This window comes from Aquila chrysaetos, chromosome 2 (genome assembly GCF_900496995.4).
Source record: "Aquila chrysaetos chrysaetos chromosome 2, bAquChr1.4, whole genome shotgun sequence".
NCBI classification, from domain to species: Eukaryota; Metazoa; Chordata; class Aves; order Accipitriformes; family Accipitridae; genus Aquila; species Aquila chrysaetos.
The window spans coordinates 59,794,393-59,820,346 of record NC_044005.1 but is presented as its reverse complement, the minus strand read 5'-3'; the positions used below and the strand labels follow the sequence as shown (position 1 = coordinate 59,820,346).

At 39.9% G+C, this 25,954-nt stretch overlaps 1 protein-coding gene across 1 annotated transcript in view; it reads left to right on the top strand.

Annotated features, from left to right (window-relative positions):
* FRK (fyn related Src family tyrosine kinase) overlaps window positions 1–24,812 on the top strand; it is a 54,681-nt gene extending 29,869 nt beyond the window's left edge. Inside the window, exons 3-8 of the mRNA XM_030037825.2 lie at window positions 1,660–1,823; window positions 2,454–2,622; window positions 13,866–14,024; window positions 19,073–19,254; window positions 21,433–21,598; window positions 23,297–24,812. Of these exons, the coding sequence (XP_029893685.1) occupies window positions 1,660–1,823; window positions 2,454–2,622; window positions 13,866–14,024; window positions 19,073–19,254; window positions 21,433–21,598; window positions 23,297–23,511 (1,055 nt within the window). The 3' untranslated portion in view covers window positions 23,512–24,812. The remainder of the gene's footprint in view (window positions 1–1,659; window positions 1,824–2,453; window positions 2,623–13,865; window positions 14,025–19,072; window positions 19,255–21,432; window positions 21,599–23,296) is intronic.
* The last annotated feature ends 1,142 nt before the right edge of the window (window positions 24,813–25,954 follow it).

The following is a 25,954-nucleotide window of genomic DNA, read 5'->3' as shown; positions in this document are numbered from 1 at the left end:
AAATACTTGTCTCTCACTTAATCTCATTACAGCTTGGTACCATTCCTTGAGCTCTAATCATTTTTCCACCTGAAATTCCTAGGATCAGAAAACCTCCTTCCACTGGTGCATGTATCTTCTGTTTGAGATGCAGAAAATTTATCCTACTACTTAAACATCTTCCCTCTTAAGTTATGCTTTATATGGTCAGGATTCCTCATTACCAGCTAGGTTCATTGTGGAACACTTAATATTAGAGCAAACAGCTGTGGCATTGAAATGAGCTCAATCAGTTACCCTTCAGTACGTAACATAAACGTCCCATTGCCCATTGGAAAGAGACAGTGATATCTCAGTCATGGAGTGTCCTGCTAAATGACACCCTACATAAGCTACTAAATCCCTTTCCAGCTCTTCAGAACTGCCCCCTCTGCTGACGTTCAGCCCGCCTTGCTACTACTGATATTCCTTTATAAAGGAGATCTCTAAGCTAGTGGTCTCCAAACTTTTTTGATTGTGTACCCCTACCATTAAAAGTTTTGAGCATTAACCCCTGATATGTTTATTTATTTATTTATTTGTAAATTATATCCTTGTACTACTGTACTGATAGATTATGTACATTATAGAACATACACCCCCCCAAAAAGAAATTAAAAAAGGATGAGATAAAGATTAAATAAACTGTATTTTTAAAATATTTATTTTATTTTATTTATTAATGGTACAAAAAATACTTTTTCCCCACACCCCAGTGGATTGTCTCGCACACTCTCTGGGTTGCACGCACTCTGCTTTGGAGACCACTGTACTAAGCCAGGTATGACGGAGACATCAGAAATGCCAATTACAAGCCTAATATTCCTTTAAATAATGCACTAGGTGAGTGACAGTGCATTTTTTGTCCATCTCTGGACTGCTGCTGGTCCAGGTCTAGCCCTGGCATGCAGTGGCGCAGCCTTCTTTCTCACACCTCTAGAGAGTGCTCTGACGGTCACAGGGAAGGACACTATGGGTGTCATGACATATGGGTAAATAACATACAGGAGTGAGGAGAGAAATGTCTTGTTGACTAGGAAACAACAGATTAAAATAAAATGCATTTCAATGGAAAGGGAGTCATCAGCTACTCAAAACAGAGCATTATTAGCCTGATTTTTACATATTCCAAACATGCACAAAACTCAATAAAACACATGGAAGATGTGAGTGCTTTTCAGAGAATCATGGCCACGTTGATGGTGTATCTGCTTGCTCTAAAATGTTTGCCAGCCCAGCAGCTGCTATTTGGAATGTTAACATTGATAAATGAAATATTAAAAACTGATTAAATGATTACTGTGAATTACATGCTCCTGGCTGGTTTTGGTGTTCTAAAGGGTGGAAAATATGAGCTGCCTCACACAAGAAGTATTTATGTATTTTGCATCAGTTCTTATGGTGCAAGCAAGAATCTCTGGACCTGAATGTTTGAAGACTGATAGACTAGATATGTTAAGCTCTCTAAACAGTGGGCTTTGGTTTGAAAGAGATTTTTTTATAGTTGTCATCTTTGAAACTAAAATAATTTATTTTAAGGTCCTCATAAATGCATTTAGGAACCTTATGATGGTTTGGCCATAAGCTACACTGTACCGCTGCTATAATTCCTGGAAACTTAATATGTTTAAACCTTCTCAGTTTTCGATGGTGTATCTGTGAAGCACTACAGGATCAGAAAGCTGGATGAAGGAGGCTTTTTCCTAAGCAGAGGGAAAACTTTCAAAACTCTGAACGAGTTTGTTGACTATTACAGTAAGAACAGTCACGGCCTCTGCGTGGTGCTCGGAAAGCCATGCCTGAAGGTAAGAGTGGATGCTACACTGTGCAACGTATTTTTTGTAAGCTAACTCATCAGATATCAGTCAGAAGGTGTTAACCCCATATCTGCTTCTACCATTTCAAAATGTTGATGATCTGCTTATTTTCAGGAACTTCTGGGTAGCACTACGGTTTCGTTCTTGAAGCTGACATGTTAATAATAAAATACCATGCCATTTTGAACAAATCAGCATGTGGCTGGAGGAGAAAAGATGCCAGATCATGATTTATGAATAGCTTTTTATAAATGTATATGGAGATGAAATCTCCAGCTTCATAACTCTAGCTGTCCATAAGTAATTACTGAGGCAAAACCACAAGGTTAAGGCAAGCAATATGTTACTGTTCAAAAAGCTTGCTAGAGGGATGATTTCTAATTTTTACTTTTAATGGCAGGATATTTTCTTTAGAGTAATTCTTGTTTCTAACAAGAATTACCCAGGATGTGGGCTGTATTTTATGTTCTCAGCTCACTTTCTCACATATGTGTACTCTAAGGAAACATTATTTACATCAGTTGTGACTTTACATAGCATAGTTGACAATGATGTGTATATGCTGTTGGAAAAACATTAGAAGTCTCAATTACTGTATTATTTATTTTCTTTTACCAGGTACAAATTCCAACTACGTTTGATTTGTCCTATAAAACTGTCGATCAGTGGGAGATAGACCGACAGTCTCTGAAATTTTTGAAAAAATTAGGATCTGGTCAGTTTGGTGAGGTATGGGAAGGACTGTGGAATAATACCACCCCGGTGGCAATCAAAACATTAAAACCAGGTATGTGAATTACTCTTAAATGCTAGTAATGTGAAATGTTAGCAAGGGTGCTCCTTTATTTTTTAAATGCTACTGAAAAGAGAGCCTATCCATATGTACAACCATTCTTAAAATGCATGCACTTAAACATGAAGGTTAGTAAAGCTCAAGGTCCAGATATTTGGCATTTTGAATTACAATTTTATACAGTCTTCTGTTTCGATGTGAGCTGAATTCATTCAACATCTTTATTACATGAAAAGGCAACCCCAGCAAAGCCATCTCTTTTGTACAATACTGCTTGTGTGGAATTGAATGTCTACATTTCATCTGTAAGTGAGGTAATCTGTTTACTACTGGTTTGTCATCTGTAGAATTTCTTCTAGTGATTAGATGCTATATTATAATGATTTCTTTGGTAATATAGAAAATGTACAATGTTAAGTTTGTATTTAAGAAGTGCTTTAATCTTAATATTGATTGAATAAAATTTCTCAAAGTTTTTGATACACATTAATACCCAATATTTGCATAAAATATAGGCTTGTTACTAATACAAATTTTAACATTTTTCTTAATTATTTTTCATTAACTTGAAGTAATTTGTGCATTTTAAATTGACAAAATATCTGCCAGCAGATGGCAAGAACCACATAGATAAGAAAGGTAGCCTGGACGATATATGTGTTTTAAAAAGAGATAGCAATATAATGAGTTGTGGTTAATTGAAAAAGCTTGTGTTGGGCATTAATGATCATGTTTCAGGAAGCAGAACAGATTCAGATCTTTGATTCAGAATAACAACAATATGCTTGAGGCCTGCTTCAATGGTCTCCTGGACAGGGAGGAATTTAAGCGTGTGTTTTACGGCTATCTTCTATCAGGATATTGTTTGTCTTTTGGGACTTGCAAATTGAAAGCAGATAAGCACCTTTTTTTCTCCGCTTAACTGAAATTAGAAAAACTGCTCAGACTAAAGGCCTTCTATAAGTCATGTGAAAGACAGCATACTTTTTTCAGTGAACTGATGCATCTCCCTAGTGACCCAGTAAACCATCTTGAAATCTCTTTGTCCATTTCCCTTTCCTAAGATGGTATCCACTAAGCCTGTACTGTTTGTGTCAGGGATCTGTATGCCAATTTTTATTGACTTCTGAAGCTGCAAGTCTGAAACCAGTCTTTTTCTCCTTGTGTCTGACCTGAATTTTTCATTCTGCGGTACAAGCCCATTACCTCTTGTCTTATACACCATGACTAAAGAGTACCTGTTGTTTTCTTCCTCTTCACAGCAGTGTTGCACATACTAGAAAACTATCATCAAGGTCCTCTTTGGTCTTCTCTGCTTTAGGTTAAACAGCTCAACCAGATTCTTCGTGCAGCTCAGATGTTTTAGATATCCCATTGTTTTCAGAAGATCTTTACTAGGCTGTTTTGAGGCGGTAAACATATTTTTTCCAAGTAAGATGCTAAAAGGAAGAACAAGTCTAGATGTGTAAAGAGAGGGATTTGCTTCACATTTCTGACATGTTAGACCTCTGTTTAAACAGTCCAATATGATGCTTGCTTTTCTTCTCCATAAGACAAGAACCTAATTTGTCCATCTGAGTTTACTTTCCTTTAATGATTTAATGCGACATCTGGATAAGTCTGTTTTATTGCAGAAGACTGAAGGGTCCTTACTAAAGTGTTAAATATCTTAAATGATATTTAAAGAAGGAAATAAATGAAGCTGGAATGATGAACAGGACTAAGCTATCCTAAATTTTTGTGAGATTTTCTTTTAGAAATTGTCTTTTTCTTTCCCCTTCAAGAAAATATGTGGCAATTAGCACTCTAGGAAAAGACTTGTTTCTCATCAAACAAAATAATTAGATTTTGAACAAATTGCAATGCATACATTTCTACTTATTTTCTTTAGCGGAAAAGTGGAGCTGACATTTATCTGGTATTGCATATGCAAAAATGGGAAGCTATCTTAATCATATTTCAACTCCTTCTCTTAATAACTCATTTCAAAACTCTAATTCAGCTTTTCCTTCCATATAATGGGGACAATACATATTATCAGTTCTCTGTGAAACAAACTTCTATTTTAATAATGGATTGAATCAGAATGACAAGACTACCCAGAAATATGCGAAACACTAGTGGCAAGTTCGAGCTGCAATTTGCCTTCTTTTTTTTTCCTTTTCTTTTTTTTTCTTTTTGATGCTGATCAGCTGAATGACTGCTACTAATACTCCACCTGAAGAAAAGGAGGGGTGAGTTAATTTTATATCTGAAACAGATTTTGATGTGTTTAAGGCCAAACTGATCTGTGGAGATCCATTCTTTGACTGTTGTTCAATTCAGTATCCTTTCAATGTCTTGCTGATAAAGCAGACAGAGAACACAATACTTCTAGAGCACTGTGAATGGGGAAAGAAGTTTTTGGGGAGTTTTGTAATAATAGGCTGTCCTAGGAACACACTTACAGAAGACTATAAAACAATAAAAAATGAATGCGTAAACTTCTTCAATAGGTTTGTTAGCTAAAAATTAAGTTTTACACTGGAATAAACATAATATTCACTGCAAACTCGCTATTATTTACAGACTATAACAGTATAGTGGAAGAAACTCCTTCAACTGTGATACTTTTTGTAGTATCATAGTTTGGCTGGGAAAAAGGGCTTGATTAATCAATACTTTTTCCATCTCTGTTTTTTTCCTTCTAGTCTGACTCCTGTTAAGGACAACAGTAGTAGTCTCATTGATTTCACAGTGGGTTATATTGAGTTAGGGCAGGCACAAGCCCCACCGGGATGCGATGCTTGGATAGCAGAGAGTTTGTGGTCTAATACTGTGATAAGGAAGTCGTGCATTGCACTTAGTGATGCTCAGAAGGAAGACTTTGATTCTCACAGCTATCTTGATAGATTATATAGGTAAAACTTAATCTCTTATCAGTGTACTTTGTGAACTATCTCGTTCTACAAAAACAGTTCAGTCTCAAATGGAAGCATTTAACCTCGTCGTATACTTCTCTAGGGAATTATCCTCTTCTACACAATGTTTTTAACCATTTGGAGTGCCTTACTGTAATCAGTTAGGACATTGGTTTTCCATAGTTTGCTCTCATCATTACTGATGAGGAATAACATTTCAATAATTAAAGAAAAACCCCAATACCCTCACCCTAATCTGAGTAATAAATGCTTAGCTTGGTACTAATAAAATTACAGCAAAGGCTAAGTCTGCTAGTTTCATTCATCATAATATAAAGATGATAAATGAATGGAAAACATAGTAGTCCATGAGTAATCAAGAAAAACAGCATATTATATGTTGATGATTGAAGCTTCCAATATTCACATAGGCAGTATTTCAGACTTCAAGTATAACACTCTAAAACGATCTTCTCCTATTGCTTGGCTCAAAGATCTAAATCAGTTGTCTTTACGCTGGGGGAGGAGGGAGCGTATTTTAAACCAGCTAAGCTGCTTTACAGTGTAGACCCATGGGAGAAGAAAGTCATCAGAACAACAGAGTATGATAAACTGGAAGTGATCTGGCAAATATAGGAGATTGAGATGGAGAGGGTTCTGTTAAAATGGCTTTACCACCAGAGAAATTGTGACATGGAACCATGCTCTCATTTCCAAGGAGGGGCAGGATAATCAAGTAAGGTGATCACACAGCAAACAATATAGAAGATCATAATACAATCAGTACGTCGTAGATCTATAGGCCTGAAGGCCAGAAGGGTTTTCTGCTAGTTTGAGTTTTTCTGTTGAGTGTTATTTTGCAGTGTACATCTGTCCTAGATCATCTATAGTCTGAATACTTTGCTGTTATATGCCATTCCATTTCACCCCTCTGCTGAGATAGAGTATTTACATTTAATCAAAACACAGCTTGTTATTGACTAGATAATAACTAGAAGTCTTCTAGACCTGAGATGGAGTCACAGAGAGAATTTGCCTCTGCTATCTTTGACAGTTTGTATCAATGGAGTATCACTATGTCTGTAAGAATGTGGGCCTGATTTCTCATCCGGATTTATCTGATGTCTCCTCTTTAACTCTTGTTATGTCTTCTCGTAATAAAAGTCTCCTCATATGCATTATTTTTTCTTTCCGTTCTGGAGCTACATACAGAGCGAGTTAACCCAATTTTCAATTGTCTTTAGAAAGGCTGAATATAGTTTCTTGTTACATGGTACTCTCCTCATTTCTCAAATAGTTTTTCTAGACTTACACTACTTTCTAGCTATTGCTGCTAAAAGGCTTAAAATGATTGTGTCTAGGTAGATGACCTTCTAACCTGTAGGAAAAATTAAACTCCCAGAATTCTGGTGAGATGGCAGTGATGGATATTTCCCAGAGCCAGTTCTCACTTGATGCAAATGTGTGATTCCTGACTTGTGAGTAATTAGGGTATTTGGAAATCTGTTTCCACTCTGATTTCGAGCAGGAGCCAAATTTTCAGATATTGCACACAAACTGGAAATTTCACAAGTGTTTCTTTTAGAAACATTGATGCGTAGCATACTAGATAAATTTTTCCTATTTTTAAGCATCTAACATCTTAGATATACCAGACTTTTTTAATAATTAGTGGGAAGAAATAAGCACTTACATGTCAGATAAATCATACTACAGAGTAGAAATGTACATTAGAATGAGAGAATAACATGCTATTAAAGCATGTTTCTTTCCATTGATTGTAAAGTCTGGACAACTAACTCAGATCTAACTGCCTGAATAATTGCCTACAGTTGGAGGAAGTGAATTCAGCTACCAGCAGTGTCCTGTAATTCCACAGAATTTACAACAGTAACAAAACTGAGGAAAATGTCAAGCTGGTGCAGCCTATGAGATCTTGAATTGGTCAGCCTGGGAGCCCTCTGACCAAGAAGTTCAGAAGGATTGGGGTTCTTAAGGAGACCATAGGAAATGTCCATCTTCTGATGAAGCTGGTGGGGTGTCACCCTCTGCTTTTATGATTATGGAGTATCTAGTTAAACCAGCTTCAGAGTTTGGGGTTTGCAGTCCACTCTCTATGGACAACAGGGCTCCAGACACAGCCCTTATGGACTGTAAGGGAGATTTTGCAGGAAAAAGAACTCAACCAGAGATGTTTTCACATTTAATGAACCATCCTTTTTCAATGAATTCCTGTTTCTGCTAGCAGTTTGTTGTCCATCGCTAAACAGAATGTTCAATACTTCACTATCAAAGACATCGGAAGATGAAATCTGTTGATCCAGAACCATTTTTTCTTCCCCCAGACTCTTTGGAGACTTTTTTCAGAGCCAGTTGTGGATTATGAAGGCCTTCAAAATGTCAGAATGATTAGTCTGTGATCGTTATATTTATACAAGATTTCTATTAATTTGCAGGAAAGTCACAAGACTCATAATTGAACTAGAGTCTTTTGGTGTGGTGGGTTGACACTGGCTGGATGCCAGGTGCCCACCAAAGCCACTCTATCACTCCCCCCCTCAGCTGGACAGGGGAGAGAAAATATAACGAAAGGCTCCTGGGTCGAGATAAGGACAGGGAGAGATCATTCACCAATTACCATCACAGGCAAAACAGACTCGAGTTGGGGAAATTAATTGATTTATTACCAATCAAATCAGAGTAGGATAATGAGAAATAAAACCAAATCTTGAAATACCTTCCCCCCACCCCTCCCTTCTTCCCAGGCTCAACTTTACTCCAGATTTTCTCTACCTCCTCCCCACAGCGGCGCAGGGGGACAGGGAATGGGGGTTGGTGTCAGTTCATCACACATTGTCTCTGCTGATCCTTCCTCCTCAGGGGAGGACTCCTCACACTCTTTCCCTGCTCCAGCATGGGGTCCCTCCCACGGGAGACAGTCCTTCATGAACTTCTCCAACATGAGTCGTTCCCATGGACTGCAGTCCTCCAGGCACAGACTGCTCCAGCGTGGGTCCCCCACGGGGTCACAAGTCCTGCCAGAAAACCTGCTCCAGTGTGGGCTCCTCTCTCCACAGGGCCACAGGTCCTGCCAGGAGCCTGCTCCAGCGCGGGCTTCCCACGGGGTCACAGCCTCCTTCAGGCATCCCCCTGCTCCGGCGTGGGGTCCTCCCCGGGCTGCAGGTGGAGATCTGCTCCCCCGTGGACCTCCCTGGGCTGCAGGGGGACAGCCTGCCTCACCATGGTCTTCCCCACGGGCTGCAGGGGAATCTCTGCTCCAGCGCCTGGAGCACCTCCTCCCCTCCTTCTGCACCGACCTGGGGGTCTGCAGGGCTGGTGCTCTCGCATGTTCTCACTCCTCTCTCTGGCTGCAGTTTCTGTTGTGCAGCAACTCTTTTTTTCCCTTTTGAAATCTGTTCTCCCAGAGGCACTACCACCATCACTGATGGGCTCAGCCTTGGCCAGCAGCGGGTCCGTCTCGGAGCCGGCTGGCATTGGCTCTGTCAGACATGGGGGAAGCTTCCAGCAGCTTCTCACAGAAGCCACCCCTGCAGCCCCCCCACTACCAAAACCTTACCCACTATATTCCACCACTTGCCTCTGCAAATCACATTTAAGAATTATCATTAAAATCCACTTTCATCACAAAAGATTCACTCGCATCAACAAAAGAATTCCCCACACCAAAATCAAAATAGCATCATTACAACACCTAACAAAAGCGGACAATTTACACACAATCCACCCCTCATCCCTTCACCAGAATTACAACTGAATTTCCCCACAATAATTCCGCTCTTCACTCTCTATCATTGTTCAGTCCATGTTTTGCCCATTACCTCTCCTTATCCTTATTACAATCTGTTGATCACTGTGACTATAAACAAAAAAAGCAGTAGTAATGTCATGCCTTCATTCAGATAATTCTCTTATTTGTTCACTGGTGTTTGACTCTGCTCTGGAGACATCTGTGACATTTTACCAGCCAAAAAAATAGTGATGGATGTGTGAACGAAAAAACAAAACACAAGAACATCTTTGCCTTAAGGAACATCTCTGACTTTTGAGTTATTGACTCACAATCATCAAAGAGGTAGGGATCAGCAGATAGGAAAATGGTCTAGAAACCAGCAATTGCTATTTCTGTTCTTGGCTTTGCACAGCACTGTCTTGCTGTAGGTCCCTGAACATGTCATTTCACATTTCTGGTTTTATTTCTTCATTGAGACATTGTTTTTTCTATTTAAGTGGAAATCATTGCAGCAGGGATTTGCACTTTGTCCTGTGCTGAGTGTGATGGATTCTCTAGAACCTATTGTCTGGGCTAGCTTGCTTCTCCAACTGTCAGGGTGTAAAGCAGGCATCTATCATCACCAATTAATCGTATCTGAGAAAGTTCCTTATGCCTGTTCAAGTTGACAGATGCATTTGTCATTATCATGTTGTAAAGCATCTCCCAAGCTTCTCTCTTTGCATGGAAGCTGCCCAAGCATGATTTTTTTTTTTTTTTTTTTCAGGAGGATTTCTCAAAATGGTCTCTGGGTTGGTACTGTCAGTGGAGGTTTTAATAATATTTTCCGTTCTTCAACATGTCATCTCTTTAGTGCATATGCAGTGTAAAAAGCTTTGCACTCAGGAAAGTCTCCCAATTTCCCTGAAATTCTTTTATTCCATTTAGATCAGTACATAACCTTACACTAACTTGTAAGTTCACTTCTGTATGGTGGCAAAGCTGCTTGAGGAATTGTCAGACACCTATCTCATTTCCTGTCAATGTGAATAGTTTACACTCAGTCTTTTGTGTTACCAAAAACTTTGTCTTTTTAATGTTATTTCTTTATTGTGCATAAACTTATTCAGAAGATCACAGCATGTGCTCTAAGTACTCTGTATATAAGTTCATTTTGTATAAATTTATTCAGAAGACAAAGTTGCTATGTAGTACAAGGTTACTTTGAAGTCATTTGGGAAGGTTTATTGAAAGTTGCAAACACAGGGTCTCTGGAGGGGCTTATCAAATATTTAAGGACCGCTTACATCTATGCCAGTGGAAACTGGAAAATAACTGACTTCTCTAACTCATTTCCAAATTATCAGTGTTTATCTTATAATGTGAAGCTTCCTCAATTCTAGAACAAAATATTTACAGAAAGTAATCAGAACTGATATACCTGCTTTAAGTAGGCTTAAATTAGAGGTGATTTCTGGCAAAGCAGCACATCATAGAACACATCAAAGAAACATATTCCAACATTTTGTTCTTAAGAAGGACTTTGTCATTTATAAAAACATTTTTCATTCAAAAACCAAATTATCAAAACCATGTTTTCTTCAGGTACTGATCAGTCTACTCTAAAACTGGTGTCTTACACAAGGGATGCTTGTTGTTTCAGTGAAGGGTTCTGTTAACTAGTTGGTTTTTGATCAAGTGGTTTCTACTTAGTAATCTGCTCTTCATGCTGTTTACAACTTACAGCTGAAAACATATACTTCATTAAAAACACATGTAATTCAACTACAAACTAAAACTCCCAGTTATTTGAAACTCAATGTGGCATGTATTTTATATATTTCATTTATATAAACTTCCTCAAAGAAGTGTATTGTAACTTCTTTGCCGCTATTGTGACAGGCTTTATCTAACGAATTTGTAACAAGCATGTTTGCTTGCTTGTAGAGGCAGTTTTGGCTTTGCTTATCTAGTTGCTAAAACCTAATCTTAGACAAGACACTGATAAAGGCACTTCTTAATTTTTTCAGTTAGCATCCAATCCACTTATTAACTACAGTATAGGAGCTACAGGGCTCTGGGGGGTTTTGCGCACTATCTGCTACTTGTGCTATTTAAAGATATAAACTAAGTAAAAGCAAAGGTTACATATGCTGTTTAAAATATGCAGGAAATACTTATTGATTTTTGTCACTGGTTTGTTATCGTTATTAATTACTTTTACAGCATAAAGAAGGATTTGCTGCTATTCAGCTAATAGACTACTTCCCTCCTGATCAATTTATTGGAAGTTGTCATACGTGAAAAACATGTTGCTTGATTTCAGTTTGTTGGAAGAAGTTTATAGCTTGATTAAACTGAGAGATTCCTTGTAGGCAAACTTTGATGATGGGAACAAATCAGACTGTCATTTTCTATGGTGTGAAGAAATCCTGTATAATGATCCATAGAGGGCAGGTGATTTGGTAGACCCCAAGTTAGCAAATACTTTATCCTTTTTAGGATCAACTTGTCAAATTTTGGCACCGATGCTAAATCACTAGTCGTGCTTATGCATTTACCTTTGGAGGCAGAATACTTCACACCATGCAGCTTCTCTGCAGACTTTAGGATGATTTCCATGACAAATGCATATATCTTAGAAAGAGTAAGCAAATGGACCACAATATTAAATCAGTATCAAAGTGAGTCCAAACCCTATAAAGACAACCCTAGGCTTTTTTTTTTTAAATCTAGGATTGGTGGAAAGTTCAAATAAAGCTGTAAAGATTGTGCTGCTCTAAACAGGAAAAGGACATGCCGTTAGCATTACAGATATTTGCGTTTTTTTCCACCTGACTGTCATAATCTCTGCTTTATCGAGACCAAGTATGAGTCATTTACTTTTCATGCAGGCCCCCACTTTCCTCTGACAGTGACAAAAGGAAATGGGTATAGCCTGTACCTGTTGAGGAGATGTATTATTGGCTGCTATCCATTTATTGATGGCATGGAAATCCATTAACTTTCACCATCCCTCCTAATGACATCCTATAAAGTATTGTCAAATTGGACCCCGTGGGATTGCCAAGGAAAGTATGAGGACACAGGGAAGAGGAGCACCTGTCCCCTGCAATAATCTTTGCTCTCACAAGTTGCAATGTCAAATGGCTCTTTTTTCATAAAGTCTATGTCAGAAGCGTTTCTGAGTCATTCCTCTTGCATTGATCCAAGAATATGAAATCACACATCATTGTTATGTTTTGGGAAATAGGTCGGAGCACTTTTCAGGAGGTCGCATTCAAGGTAGGTGTTGGGTGAAGGTGGCCCAGGCTGATTTGCCAGTTCGTTCTGTAGAACAGATTTTCTGGTGGAGTTTTATTGCTGAGCCATTTAGCATCCTCCCAGCATTTCACTTCATTTAAACATCCATGTTCGGAACAGAGCCAAACTCCCAAATAAACCTTGTTGGTTACCTAATATTAAAAACCCATAAAATAAAGACTCCTTAGCTTCTCAAATGACTCAGTCTGCTTACACTAAGAAAAGAGTTTGTTTTTAAACACGGCATAAAGCAGACTAGACTTGGGTAGATTTTTTTTTCCCCTCAACCTTCACTGTAATCTTTTCTTAGTGAAACTATTTTGATTTCGGAGGAAAGAAACATTTGAGTAGTTGGATAATGTCATATTTTTTTGTACAAGTATTGTAAAGTAGGTGTTATTTACCATCTTCCTCAAACAACTGAGAATATTTGATCACTACTGGATCATTCATAGAGAAAGCTTTGTTTCTTTACTTGTGCATGTTTTTTCTAATCAATCCCCAGTTCAGGACATATGAGCTTTAATCCTAAATTTGCCACTGACTTTAGCTCCCTGTGCCATTTCTGTATTGTTTCTTTGACATAGTTTATGCATTGGCTCACTGTGTATATGAATAGAACTAGAGATACTATGATGTTATGTAACACTTAAAGAGTTGGGATCATTAGCTTTTAAGATACTTCTGCATTTAAGGGGGTGTAAAATTACTGTTACATCTGTGCATACATTGGTATTTCTAATAAGGTTGCTGTTATGTGAACATTATAAATAGTTATTTGTATTTATTTATATAAAGTGCACACATCTACTCCTTGTATGCTAAAGTGATTTCAATGCTTTCAGGCTTTGATTGCTGAAGCTGAAAAAATAGTTTAACAAATTATTATTGCAGTACTTTTTTCTGTCAGAAATTTTATGTTCATTACCTAGGCACTCTTACCTCAGTTTCTGGTCATTTCGTTAACCAGTTGTAACGTAATTGTTTGCTTAAATTATACCAGTTAACATTCTAGCCTCACTTTTTTCTGTTTGAGGGAGGCCTGGGGGACAGTTAATTTTAGCCCTTACATTTCTGGTGGCTGGAACACATATGTTCTCTGTCCTTGCACAACTGGCATGTTTCACTCATTAACTGTTTATTTCAGCTGCACTGTCTGTTTTCTGTGGGAACTGTGAAGATTTGAGATGCTAATGTTCTTTGAAAGACAGAAGACAATCTCCGTTATTCCCTTAAGACTGCCGGGCTGGTAGGAAGGCCTTTAATAACCTCAGCTTATGTTTTGTTATGTGCTGTTGTTTCAGGTTCAATGGATCCAAAGGACTTTCTGAGGGAAGCACAAATAATGAAGAACTTGAGACATCCAAAGCTTATACAGCTTTATGCTGTCTGTACTTTGGAGGACCCAATTTATATTATTACTGAGCTGATGAGATATGGAAGTCTTCTAGAATACCTTCAAAGTAAGCAAATGACTATAAACTCATTTCAAGGCGTGCCACAGCTGTCAGTTTAGTAAACACACTAACAGAAAAGATAGAAGTACAACACTCTGGTTTAATATAAAAGCTACATTATTTGTCGTGTGTGGGGTTGAGAAAAGAGGAAAGAAAGAGGTTTATAAATTTCTGAAGTGCCAAGGTATTTGAGAACTAGGAGAGAATCACATCCACAGTTTGATTCTTGCCTTATAATGACACACATTTTTCCACCCAGTTCTATGAGTACATGGGAACATACACCAGCAGAATAAAAATATAAGCATCCAGAAGGATAGGTCATCATATTTGACATGAAATAGAGGCACTTCCACAAAATGTACTTAACAGCTTTGAAATCTATTACTAGGCAGGGATAGCCTTTCACTGTGAATTTGTCCCTTGCCTATCGCATTAGGGCTTTTATCTCAGCAGCACTTCAAAGTGCTCTTTTGAAGGCAAATAATAATTAAAAATAGAGTTCTACAGCCTGGAACAGACTAGCATAATTATTGCACTTTAAGTTCACCCCTGCTATTGAGAAATGCTTGATTCTAGTGTTGTTACCCATTTTCAGTTTAGCAGATGTCTCTGAGATGCTAAATGTCTCTAAAGCTGTAATGATCTCTTGAAGACAAAATGTTCGCTGAGATTGTCTTGCTAAATTTCTTCTCTGTCTCCTGCAGACAAGGCAAAGCCCTGTGAAATGCCACAGGCAGTATTTACCATGACACATGCCTTCCCCCATCTTCTCTGTGGAACCATTTTTAAAGCGAGGCTTAGTCCAGGGCCAATTACAGCTAAAGAAATCTCTGGTAGAGGGACAGTCCCAGCAGGAACTTCACAGAGAGGGACCGCAACGAGCTTGGGCCAGATCATCTACAATTTTGTAGGCATTTAGCAGCCAGAGGTAGCAAGGCACAAATTTTCTTTAAATTCTCATCTTTGGTGCCTTTGTGTGCAGATTGCTGCTTATCTGATTGAAAGAGCTTGGCACATCAGGAAATGATTGCTGTGCATGAAAATATGTATTGCACCTGAGAAACAGCTCTGAGAAAGCCAGCATGAGTCACAGCTATCGCAGAGGTGAAAATCGGCCTGTTTGTGCATGGAGTACAACCTGTCCAGGACACATCAGCGCTGCAGCCTGTGTGTGGATCAGTTGCCAGCATACGCACAGCAGCTGCCCTTACTGAGGGCAGCGCATGTATGCAGCCTGATCTTTGCCTGAGCACGCATTCCTGTAGTCCTGCATCAGAGAGACTGTGAAAAGCCAGTTGCTTTCCAGGCAGCCATGAAGATAACCGTAAAAATGGCCAGTTGAAACCCAGCCTAGCAGTACCTCTCCTTGCCTGATAGCCTGTGCACACGGGGATAAACAGAACTAAGAGGTGGAGACAGAGACCCAGGTCCTTTGATAGTATTGGTCAGAGAAAAGTCGTCACCGTCAGTGAGAGTAATAAATAAAGAGATTTGAAGCTTGCATAGGGCTCTGTGACTGGAAGTGATCTATATCAGCTGGAGGTCAGTGCACAGCTCCTGACAAGCTTTCTTGAGATTCAGCCACTGCAGGAACCAGGAAAACATTTCCAGAAGGCTGCTGTCTCTGTGTGCACTATGGGTAAATATGGCAAACTAAAACAGAGGGGAAAGTCCAGAGACCATTCTTTGGTTAAGTTTCCCCTCCTAGAAATGCATGGTATGTCTTTCCAGCTTTAAAAATCCCTAATATTTCATGCATAGTGACTGTCGCATTCAACCATAACGACAGCTACTTAATAATGATGGGCATGTGAATTCCCTGTGCACCCCGTGAACGTACTTCGGGATACCTCTTGATGAACACTGCTATGCAGAGTTATTGAGCTGCCAACAGTGTGAGAAAAATGCAACTGAAAACTTTTCTTTGTTATTGGATGTGAATGCAAGTGTCATAAATGTATGAGTGTTTTTATCAATTCTGATAGACCTGGGGCTTGTTCTGGCAGGGACGCAGTCTTGAAGCTCGGTGAATTATTTTGGAGGCAATGCTCTCAACTGGAGAAAGTGCTGCTTATTTACTTATTTTTTTATTGTCAGGCATCTGTCAATGAGAATGTTTTCCTGTCTTTCCTATATGAGATATTGTGATTGATTCCTTAGAACAGGGTGCAGATCCTAAGCCTTCTTTAATATTTTTCTCTAATAAATTTTTCATATAAGGGCAATAGTTTTGTCAAAAAATATTAGTAAAAAAGGACATGGAGGCGTTACATTTTCTTTATAGCATAAAGAATAAGCTATGGGAAGGTTTTATAAATTCACCATTAGTGCCTGGTTTTGAGTGTGGAAGTTATATTAACCTTGGGTTTTTGTTGTAGTTTTTCCTGCTTTAAAACACTTTAAAACAAACTGGAGCACATGTATACCCATATGAATACAGCTGTAAACTCTTCCAACCTGCTCTGAACCAACCAGGTGGGATCTGGCTCTGGTCTGGAAACCTCCATAGTTGTACTAATGCAGTGCTGTGCTTGAACTTGTGTGCTTTGGCTGGCCCAACCAGGGATTTTGGAGGTATAGTCAGAAATCTTTATGAGATGACCGTACGTGATTTGCACTTCAGATCCCAGAGACCCATGCTTTCATCCTCTATGTGGACAGTTTGCAGCTCCTGATCAGCTGAGGCTCCTCCTTACAGTTTTCCCTTTTTAGCTCCAGAACAGGACCAGCACAGAACCAGCTCACAGAGGAAGACCCTCCAAGAAATACTGCAGCAGCCAGGGCCACAGTGGCTTCTTCCCTTCCCTCAGCCCACCTGCTAAAGGCAGTAGGTCAGCCTGGTCTGGGATCCCAAACAGGCCCCAGTGGAAGAAATAGTCTTTCAGCTACAACTCCACCATTAGACATGGATCTGGTCCTTGTCCTTTAACAAGGTGCACCTGTGTGTCCTGCAGGGGATAAGACAGGGAGGGTTTAGCAGCTCTAACTCCTTTTCTGCCCTGAAGCAGCTCATTAAACACAAGGCTTATGAGTCATCCTTTTTTCCGTGACATCCTTGTGTTCTGCCTCTTGGAGCAAGCTTGTGTCAGGCCAGCCTGGAGTGTCAGCAGAGCAATGACAAACCTGTGCTCAAGTCTGTCTGCATCCTAGTCTGCTTTCACCAGGAGGTAGTTCGCAGCCTGTGCAAATGAAGGAGCAGTGTGAAAGGGAACATGGAGAGAGGGATTTTAAACTGAGACACAGAAGCTAGTTTCCAAAACCCAGGTACTCATGCAAGGTACTTGTAAATATTTAGTTAATTTCTGATTAAATACAACTTAAGCATCATTTCCAGATTTATGTCTTTGTCCAGCAAGCTGAATAATAAATGTTGATGCCTGCCAGTCATCAGAACTGCAAAACTTCAGTGTTATATTATTCTGTGGCCTGATGATGGATTTTCTTGATGGTTAAGCCATAGATTTTCACATAGCCTGATTTTTATCCCTCTCTCTTTTAAAGGTCAAGGCAGCTATTAAACACATGTGTGGGAGACGAAAAGACTTTCTGAGTCAACAATAGAAGTAAATAATCTTAGTGCTGGATTATCATGACAATGACTTTAGCCTCAAAAAGGAAGTAGGACAATAGATATACAGGGCAAATTCAATCATTTAAAATTCATTTCTTTTACCTATTCATCTCAGAACATCCAGATGAGCAGGAAATTCAAGGCCTGGAGATTGCAGAATAGATTAGTAAACAATGGAATTTCACACTCCTCATAAGGAGTGATTGCAAGGTTAGGTCAGATAAAATGCCAGAACTGGGGCAGGCTATGCAAAACAATGCTAAGACACACTTTCACTACAAATCAATTCAAAATAAGCCACAGAAAACTGCCAGCTACAAATGTTTTATTTTTTTTACACAGAGGCAGTAAGGAAAAGTCACCATCCTTAATGAGAAAGGAGAACTACCAATAAACGTAGCAGCAAATACTCAGCTTTTTGATATTGTTAAGATTCTGAAACAGAAAGTTGAAAATGTTTTGAGTATTAGAGGCTACAGAGGTAGACACTCATGCTTCCGTGCTGCAGTGTTTGGGTTTGGGTGGCAGTGATGCTTGAATACAGCACTGATTTGGCTTACCTAGATTACCCTGGGGTATGAATTCTTTGCTGTGAGGAAGTCAGCTGTCCCCAAAATGCCACAAAGGCCCTGAATTTGAATTCTAATGTGTTATACTCCAATTACTTTTTTTTTTTTTGAGTACCCGTCTTTGTTACTATTTTTGGCTGCAGTTTTTCATGGCCTAAGGCTCTTTACTTCATTTGTGGAGGGAAGTTGCTCTGCTCAAAGTTCTTCTACTACTTTGTTTGAACAGCTGATCTTTGCCACATCTCTATTTCTGGGACATGCTGATCTTACAGTGGTGGGAATGGCATGCACATTGCTTCAGAAAGTTCTACAAGAGAAGCAGGCAGCTTGAAAGCAGCTCAAGGAGTCCTACTGTTGAGTAGCAGCAACAGATATAACAGCGTGAAGCAGTCAAGTGGACTGGAAAGTGAAAATGAGAGTTACACTTGACAGCAGATGGTATATTTCCTAGTAAGAATCATTGGAGAACAGGGAACCAGCATAATTCTGTGCTTTTCCATCTTTAATTAGCTTTGGCTACACCCAGTGAGTACTGACATTAACTCTTACTCACAGTTTGAAGCGGGTTATGCACTTGTCAGAAAGGCAAACATCTGCATTACTATTGGTAGATAAACGCCTTTTTCTTTGGACTGTGTCCAAAGGTCCTTCCAGGCCTAGATGAACTGCTGCATTTAGTATGTACTCTTTTAAAGAAGATGGGGCAGGCATTGTTATGCAGTTATCGTGCAACTAGCTGCATGACTAAGTAGTGTCATTCACTAACCTCTGTCATTTGGTCAGGCTGTTATGTCACTGTATTGCATGGTTATGTTGATTTGCGTTGGCTATTGGAACCAGTCAGCTGTTATGTTATTTATATCTGAATACGGTAAATATTATGTTATCCTTGTAATCTTCTTTTTAAACAGAAGATGCAGGCTCCCAAATATTTCTGCCACATCAAGTAGACATGGCTGCTCAGGTGGCTTCCGGGATGGCTTACCTTGAATCTCAGAATTACATCCATCGGGATCTGGCAGCCAGGAATGTTCTTGTTGGTGAACACAGTGTTTACAAAGTGGCAGACTTTGGACTTGCAAGAGTTTTTAAGGTGGGTTGTGAGAAGTTGAATTGGCTCTACTTTAATGCTGGGGAACAAGGTGGAAGAGGTCAACTAAAGGACAAACTGTAGCCTCTGAATTGCTGGGTTCAGGCAAAAGGCATGCCCAGGGAGAAAAGGACCCTAATGTGTTCACTTGTATCCTCTACCTGTGTTATCCCATGCAAGGTTAGAAGCTGGCCTGTGCCTTTGTGTCAGTCTGAAGATGGCATCCTGGTGATTGCTTCCCACTCAGCCAGCAAGGAAGGAGCCTGGCAAGCAATACCCTTTCCTGCACAATCTTTATCCACATCACTAGTGTCTGCCCCATGGAGAGAAATCACAGGAATGATGGCCAAATTATATTCCTGAGCCTGTAAGGGAAGGCATATAAAAATGTATTGACAGCTATTCTCTCCTTGTTCACTTCCCCGCTGCCTCCATGATGCTTGCGAGTGCAGGTAGTAATCATAAAAGGACCTTATTCCTCTCCGCGACTAACAGCAGAGTTCATAAAGTGAGCTCTCAGAGCTTTAAATCTGATGCAGTTTCAAGTTCTTTGCCATTGCACTGTTTTTTTTCTCTAGCCCTTGAGGACGTGGAATGCCAAGTAACGCTGACCAAGATCACCCTAGGAAAGAGCTGTGGTTTAGAAATGAGATTTCCTACCTCTGAAAATGATTTGATCAGAGTTGGAAAGATTTGATTTGACATATTTTATGGATTTCAATATGTAATCCATAATTACTGAGGTCTTATTATTGTTTTTATTGATTTATGTTCTTGCACTGAGAAGGAAAAACAGAGAAAAAAGCCCTCTGCTTCTCGTTTGTTTTTTTTCCATTCAAGCAGCAGAAATTGAAGTTCATAACAGTTGGATTTATTACATACTGAAGTATAGAATAATGGCTTGACAATGGCATCAAGGGACTTTGAAAGTGCTTTTTGCTTAATTTTGATTCTTCTAGTTATGCCTAAGTTCAGATTGCACATTTTTTAATATGAAATATATATATTTTTAAATGAACAATGCTTCAAATGTATATTTCTCCTCAGTCCTCACTAGAGAGGGTAATAATTTACAGCTGTTGACATTTCTTGTTAAAACTGAACTTTACTAAAATACTCTGTCATAGAGTCATCTTGGCAGACTTTCTTAGGAATATTCTTTCCTAAGCCAAAGCACTAACATGGTCACATGCAAAGATCCCAAAGGAGTAGGTGTGAGAAATGAAATCTCTATTTCTACATGTGTTAATTAGCATAACAAAATCGTTTCTAGAAATGAGTATTATGGTCAAGATACAACCTGCATCAGTATGTAGATACAAAACAGTAACAACCAGTCTTTTCAAAACTATAGGGCAGTACAGCTGGGAAATGTACGTTCTGTATTAAAACAATCAAACAAACAAATTCTTGTACACATTTGCCTGGATTTGCATGTGAAAAACCTGACCAAGGCTTGGATGTGACTGATGTGCACTAAATTATGCTTAGGAATTAAAGAGAGAATAAATGTTCACAAAGTTTAGATGTCTATGCTATAAAACTTTAAGGACATGATTCTACAAAATTGCAAGTAAATAATTTTTCTTTTTCTATGTGTCTTTCATCTTCACTTTACATGAATTAATTGGACCTGCTGTAAGCTAATATGTTAATTTGAATCACTTGGAGTCTGTTCTTTGGTCTCTTAAACCTGCTTAAGTGATAGTTATCAAAGTCAATGGCCCTTCAACACTGCAATAAATCACAGAAGAAAGTTTCCGAAATTCATTAGCTCTTGCTCTTTTGCCTTCTCTGTTTACTAAAGAACAGACATAGAGCCATTTGGTCTCTACTGTCAGCAGTCTGCTTACACTGCCACTCCTGACAGACTTCTGAAATCTTGCATGCCAGGTCCAGAATTCACAGTAGCAGGTCATAATTAATCACAAGCCACTCCAACGCTGTGTGCTCACTTGAAATGAAAAATGCTTTAGAAAAGCCTCCAATGAATGGTAGCATTTCTCAACTGTGAAGCCCAATTCAACAATAGACTTCAGAAAGTGCATGCTTTAATACTGTGAAAGGCAAGTGCTTGGCTAAAAGAGGATAAGATTAAGCACATGCTTAGCTTAGTCAGGCACTTAAGTGCTTTGCTGAAGCAGATCTGAAATCAGGCTTGCTTCGTTTTACCCATGACAGGTAGAAAATGAAAACGTATATGAAGCTAGGCCTGAAACAAAACTCCCAGTGAAATGGACAGCCCCGGAAGCAATCCGCTACAACAAATTCAGTGTTAAGTCAGATGTCTGGTCATTTGGAATACTTCTGTTTGAAATAATCACCTACGGGAAGATGCCTTACGCTGGTAAGTGCTTTTACCTAAAGAATATCTAATGATTTCTTGCTTTAAGAGCAACACACAAAAATGTTGAATGCCTGTACTGCGGGCATGTTAAAGGGTTAAAACTGTAAATACAGAAAGAAGGCTGTTCAGATGAGGCTCATTTAGTGGGTCAGACCTTCTGGCTGCCCCAGGCTCTCTGGAAGCTTTCCAAAGGCTGTGATTAGCAGCCATTCAAGCTTTCTCTCACTGGAGTCAACCTGCATTGCACAGGCACCTAAGCCAACTGGCTATTTCCCTCTAGCATGAGCTCAAAGATGCCAATTCTTGGAATGTGCAAAAGGGGAAGGTTTTTCTGTCCCCCATCCTGCCCTTGTTTTTGGTTTTGTTTCGTTCTGTTTTAATTTATTTTTTGGAGGATATCTCATGGCAGAACAGATTATTATGTGTGAAGTGCAGGCACTTCAGGAAGAAGGTATCTGAAAAATGAATCAGGGTGTTTTTACCCCCTTCCCTCATATTTGACTATTGCAGTGGAAAGTCTTCACAGAGAGAAGGATCACAAGAATTAGGAGTAAAATGACACCAACCTCAAAAGTAGATTTAATGGTATGAGAGCAGCTATCTGCACAGGCCTGAGGGGTGGTGCGTTCACCATAAACTACATTTCACAGGGTCCCAAACTGGTATTTCCTGTAAAAGGAAAAATTGATTTTGCTTTTTGATTCCCACCCTCACCACCTCTGAAACCATTCTAGGAAAAAAAAAAAAAAAAACAAAGCCAAAAATCCTGAACTCTTTCTTCTATAAACTATAGGTGTGTGCGTATGCACACATGCACATAAATAAACTATTCAAGTATAAATGATATGTAACACCGTGATTCTCGGTATTGTCTGAAAATATGTTCAGCGTTATCCCTCTGCAAAGGCATAGTTTACCTGTAACTTTACAGTAGAAAATGTCCTTTTGCCATGGCTATTTGCTTCCTTGATACTACTTTCAGGAGTTTTGTCCTCAGTAATCAGTTAGGAGAAGAGGTTATGTCGATCCATGGTGGCAGTGGGTAATGTACAGAGGGAACACCATTCAGAGATCTGGGGAAAAGAAGTAAAGATTATGCAACTCAAGATTTAATTTAAAGAGTAGAAAATTGAAAGGGAACGGGACAATAGCCTTAATATATAAAGGTATAGCAAAGGTAGGGGAATGGGTTCTTCTTCGTGACTCGTGGTGACAGAGCAGGCAGGATGCCATCGCATAACCGCCCCAGAGGAAGCTTAGGGCTGGCGTTAGGGAAAACTTTCGAAATGTGAGGAAAATTCAGCAGCAGGACATATTTTCTCGGGAGATTTTGGAGTCACCGAGACTAGAGGGATTTAGGAACGATTTAAGCGAAGCAGATGTCAGAAAACTTTCGGCAAGCCCGGGTGGCGGAGGAAAGCCTCACACCCAGACGAACCCATTTGCCGTGCCTGTCGGGCGGCGCAGCGGGGGTGAGGGCGCTGGGAGCTGCCGGCGGTGTTTTTTAACCGCTGGTTTGGGACCCTCCGGTGACTCCTGTCGCCGCTGAAGGGGGCCGCGGAGGCCAGCCCCGCCCTCAGCGCACACCTGTACCTCACGGGGCGGGCATCCCCTTGCCTCGTCTCGGTAAGGGACGGGGACGGGCGGCGTCGCTAAGTAAGACCCCGAGAGGTCTGATGAGCTCCCTTCGGCTTGCAGGTATGGCGGGACACCAGGTGATCCAGATGCTGGACAAGGGGTACCGGCTTCCTCAGCCGGAGACCTGCCCGGCGCCGCTCTACCGGCTGATGCTGCAGTGCTGGAGCGCGGAGGCGGGCGGGCGGCCCACCTTCGAGGCCCTCTGCGGGCAGCTGGAGAGCTACTTCGAGACCGACTCCTCCTCCTACGCCCACGCCCAGGCCGTGGTGAAATGAAGGCCCCGGCGGCGGCCGAGGGACAGACGCTAGGCCGAAGGAGGGGCTGCAAAATCAGCCTGGCCTCGGGCGCGGAGGTTGTTAGGGGGCGCGGAGGAAATCCGGTACGTTTTCGTCCCCGCGCTGCTGCTCGGAGGCTCTTAGCGTTTCTGCTGCTGGCGAGCGTTTGGCAAGACTAAGCGTCGGGAAGCTGGAGGGGCGGGGGCTTCTCAAAAATAAAATGTCTTCTATTTATTTTTAAATGAGGGATTGCAAGAATGAACAAATGAAATGAGTGTTGCTCAGTAACCATTGTAGCGTTTTGTCATTTCTTTATCGGAATAATTAGTTGCTGTTCCTTAGATTTTTCGTTCCTACCAGGTTGCTCTCATGAAGGAATGTGATGGCTCTGCACAGCAGGATCTGTGCTTCCAGAGTCCTCTCATTGTAAAAAAAAAATAAAATAATCCCGTGACTGTGATGATGGCAGAATCCAGATTAATTGCCTTGCTTAGACTTGAAGTACATGTGCTTTTGCTATATCGCCAAATAACACAGATGTTCATGGGAGAGAAGGAATTGTTTTGTTTTCTGGATGCAAAGAGTGATCTTTTTTAGTTTGTCTACTCTTCCTCTTTTACAAGAACAAACACGATTATTATTAGTTTCTTGAAGCTGTTTCTTCTTAATGTTGTTAAATAGTGCCACGGAACCGATGAGTTATTGTGCATTGAAGTGTAAGGATTTGTTTCATAGTTCTTCATTTTAGGGATATTGGCGGAAAAGATATTTTAACAAGAACTCAAGACTGCCTTAGCCTTTTAGAGTGACACCCTTTCCTATCCTGCTGCCCAAATCATGGAGCCTCTCCAACAGGACAAGGCCCAAGGCAGGTCTAGGTATTTGCAGAGGAACTAGCAATCCATGCTTCCATCTTCTCCAGATGTAACTTTAATACGGGAGATTTAAATAATAGATGATCCATTTTATTTTGTTCTATGGGGAAATGGAACCCAGGTGCTTCTGCTAGCAGTCTTTACAGCTACAGATTTTAGAATTTTTTTGCAGTTTTTCTAATTAACTACAGTATCAGTTCTGCTAAAATCTGATATCAGTGACAGTTTTATGTTCTCAGTTGTGAGGCTTAGAGAACCAAGTTTTAATTATTTACTTATGATTCATCAGTTAATTATTTAACAACATAATCCAGGAATTAAGAGCTGTACTGTGTCAACATAGTGTGAGCTCAGCATAAGTGTGCTACCATTTTCCTCTCATATCAAAAAAGGGTATAAATAAATGAAAAGATTCATTACCTTAAAGGCTGAGCGGCTTTTATTACATATTTTTCATTTTCTTTTATTCTCTTTATACTTCAAATCCATTCATCTCAGTGCCTTGGTTCTAATTTTTAATTTCCTTTTCCCCTCCTCTACTTTTGGAAGGCAGCACACCATTTTTTTTCTTTCATACACATCTCTTATGTACTTGCTATTCAAAACTCCTTTCATTATTTATTGTTCTTCTCCTCTATCTTACTACGTTTAGAGTCTTTCTAGCATTCTGTCTCTGTTCACCTTCATTTTCTGTACAGTGTTTCTCCCTACTAACCCTCTTTATACTAATTACATTTGTAAAGCACAATACAGTGATAATTAATTAGCTGTCATAGTATCCATGCAATTTTGGAAAATAATCATCCACTCTGAAAGAAGAGGTTAAATGGCTTTGCCAAACCCGTCCTAATAAGAATTGGCGTGGAAGGAACTGGGAGACTCCCAGGCAAAGTCTCCTGCTGTCCTCTGTCCATGTTTGTTTTGAGACTAGCTACCAGCTCATGGCCCCAACAAGATCTTATTTATGATTATCAAACCTCCATCAATCCATGCGTCTCTCATCTGGCTGGGAGCTGTGTTTAACACTGTTACAGTATGAGGTTAGCAAATCCCACAGAGTAGGTTTATGTAATCAGAATAGGTATGCTGTTATTTGGAAAGATCTCTGTGTCAAACTTGCAGTCTTGATGTTCAAGCACTATTTCTAGCATGATTTTTCAGACTTAAAACATTAAGAAAGTTGCAAATAAAAGTTCAGTTTGCCCAACTCAAAAAAACTGTTGATAAAAGAAATATAATCTTAAAAAGTACAGATGTGTGCAGTTGACAGGACATGAGTTGCCAGGGGAAAAAAAAAAAAATTTGACAGCAGGGAAATAGCAAAGTTCTCAGAATTCCAGATGATACCAACTGGTCCAAGCTGTTCTGTCCTGGCCTCTGCCCTTGGGTGGAAGTCAGCAGGATCTTGCAGGACTCCACTGAAGTGACACCAGTAATTCTGAAGAAAGCACACCTGTACAGTAAGTATCTTCCTAAACTAGCATGTAGGGAATAGAAGGTCTGTTCGTCCAGCTAAGTTGAATACTTTGTCTCCTTAATTTCTCCCATAGTCAGAGAGAGAGGCTTCT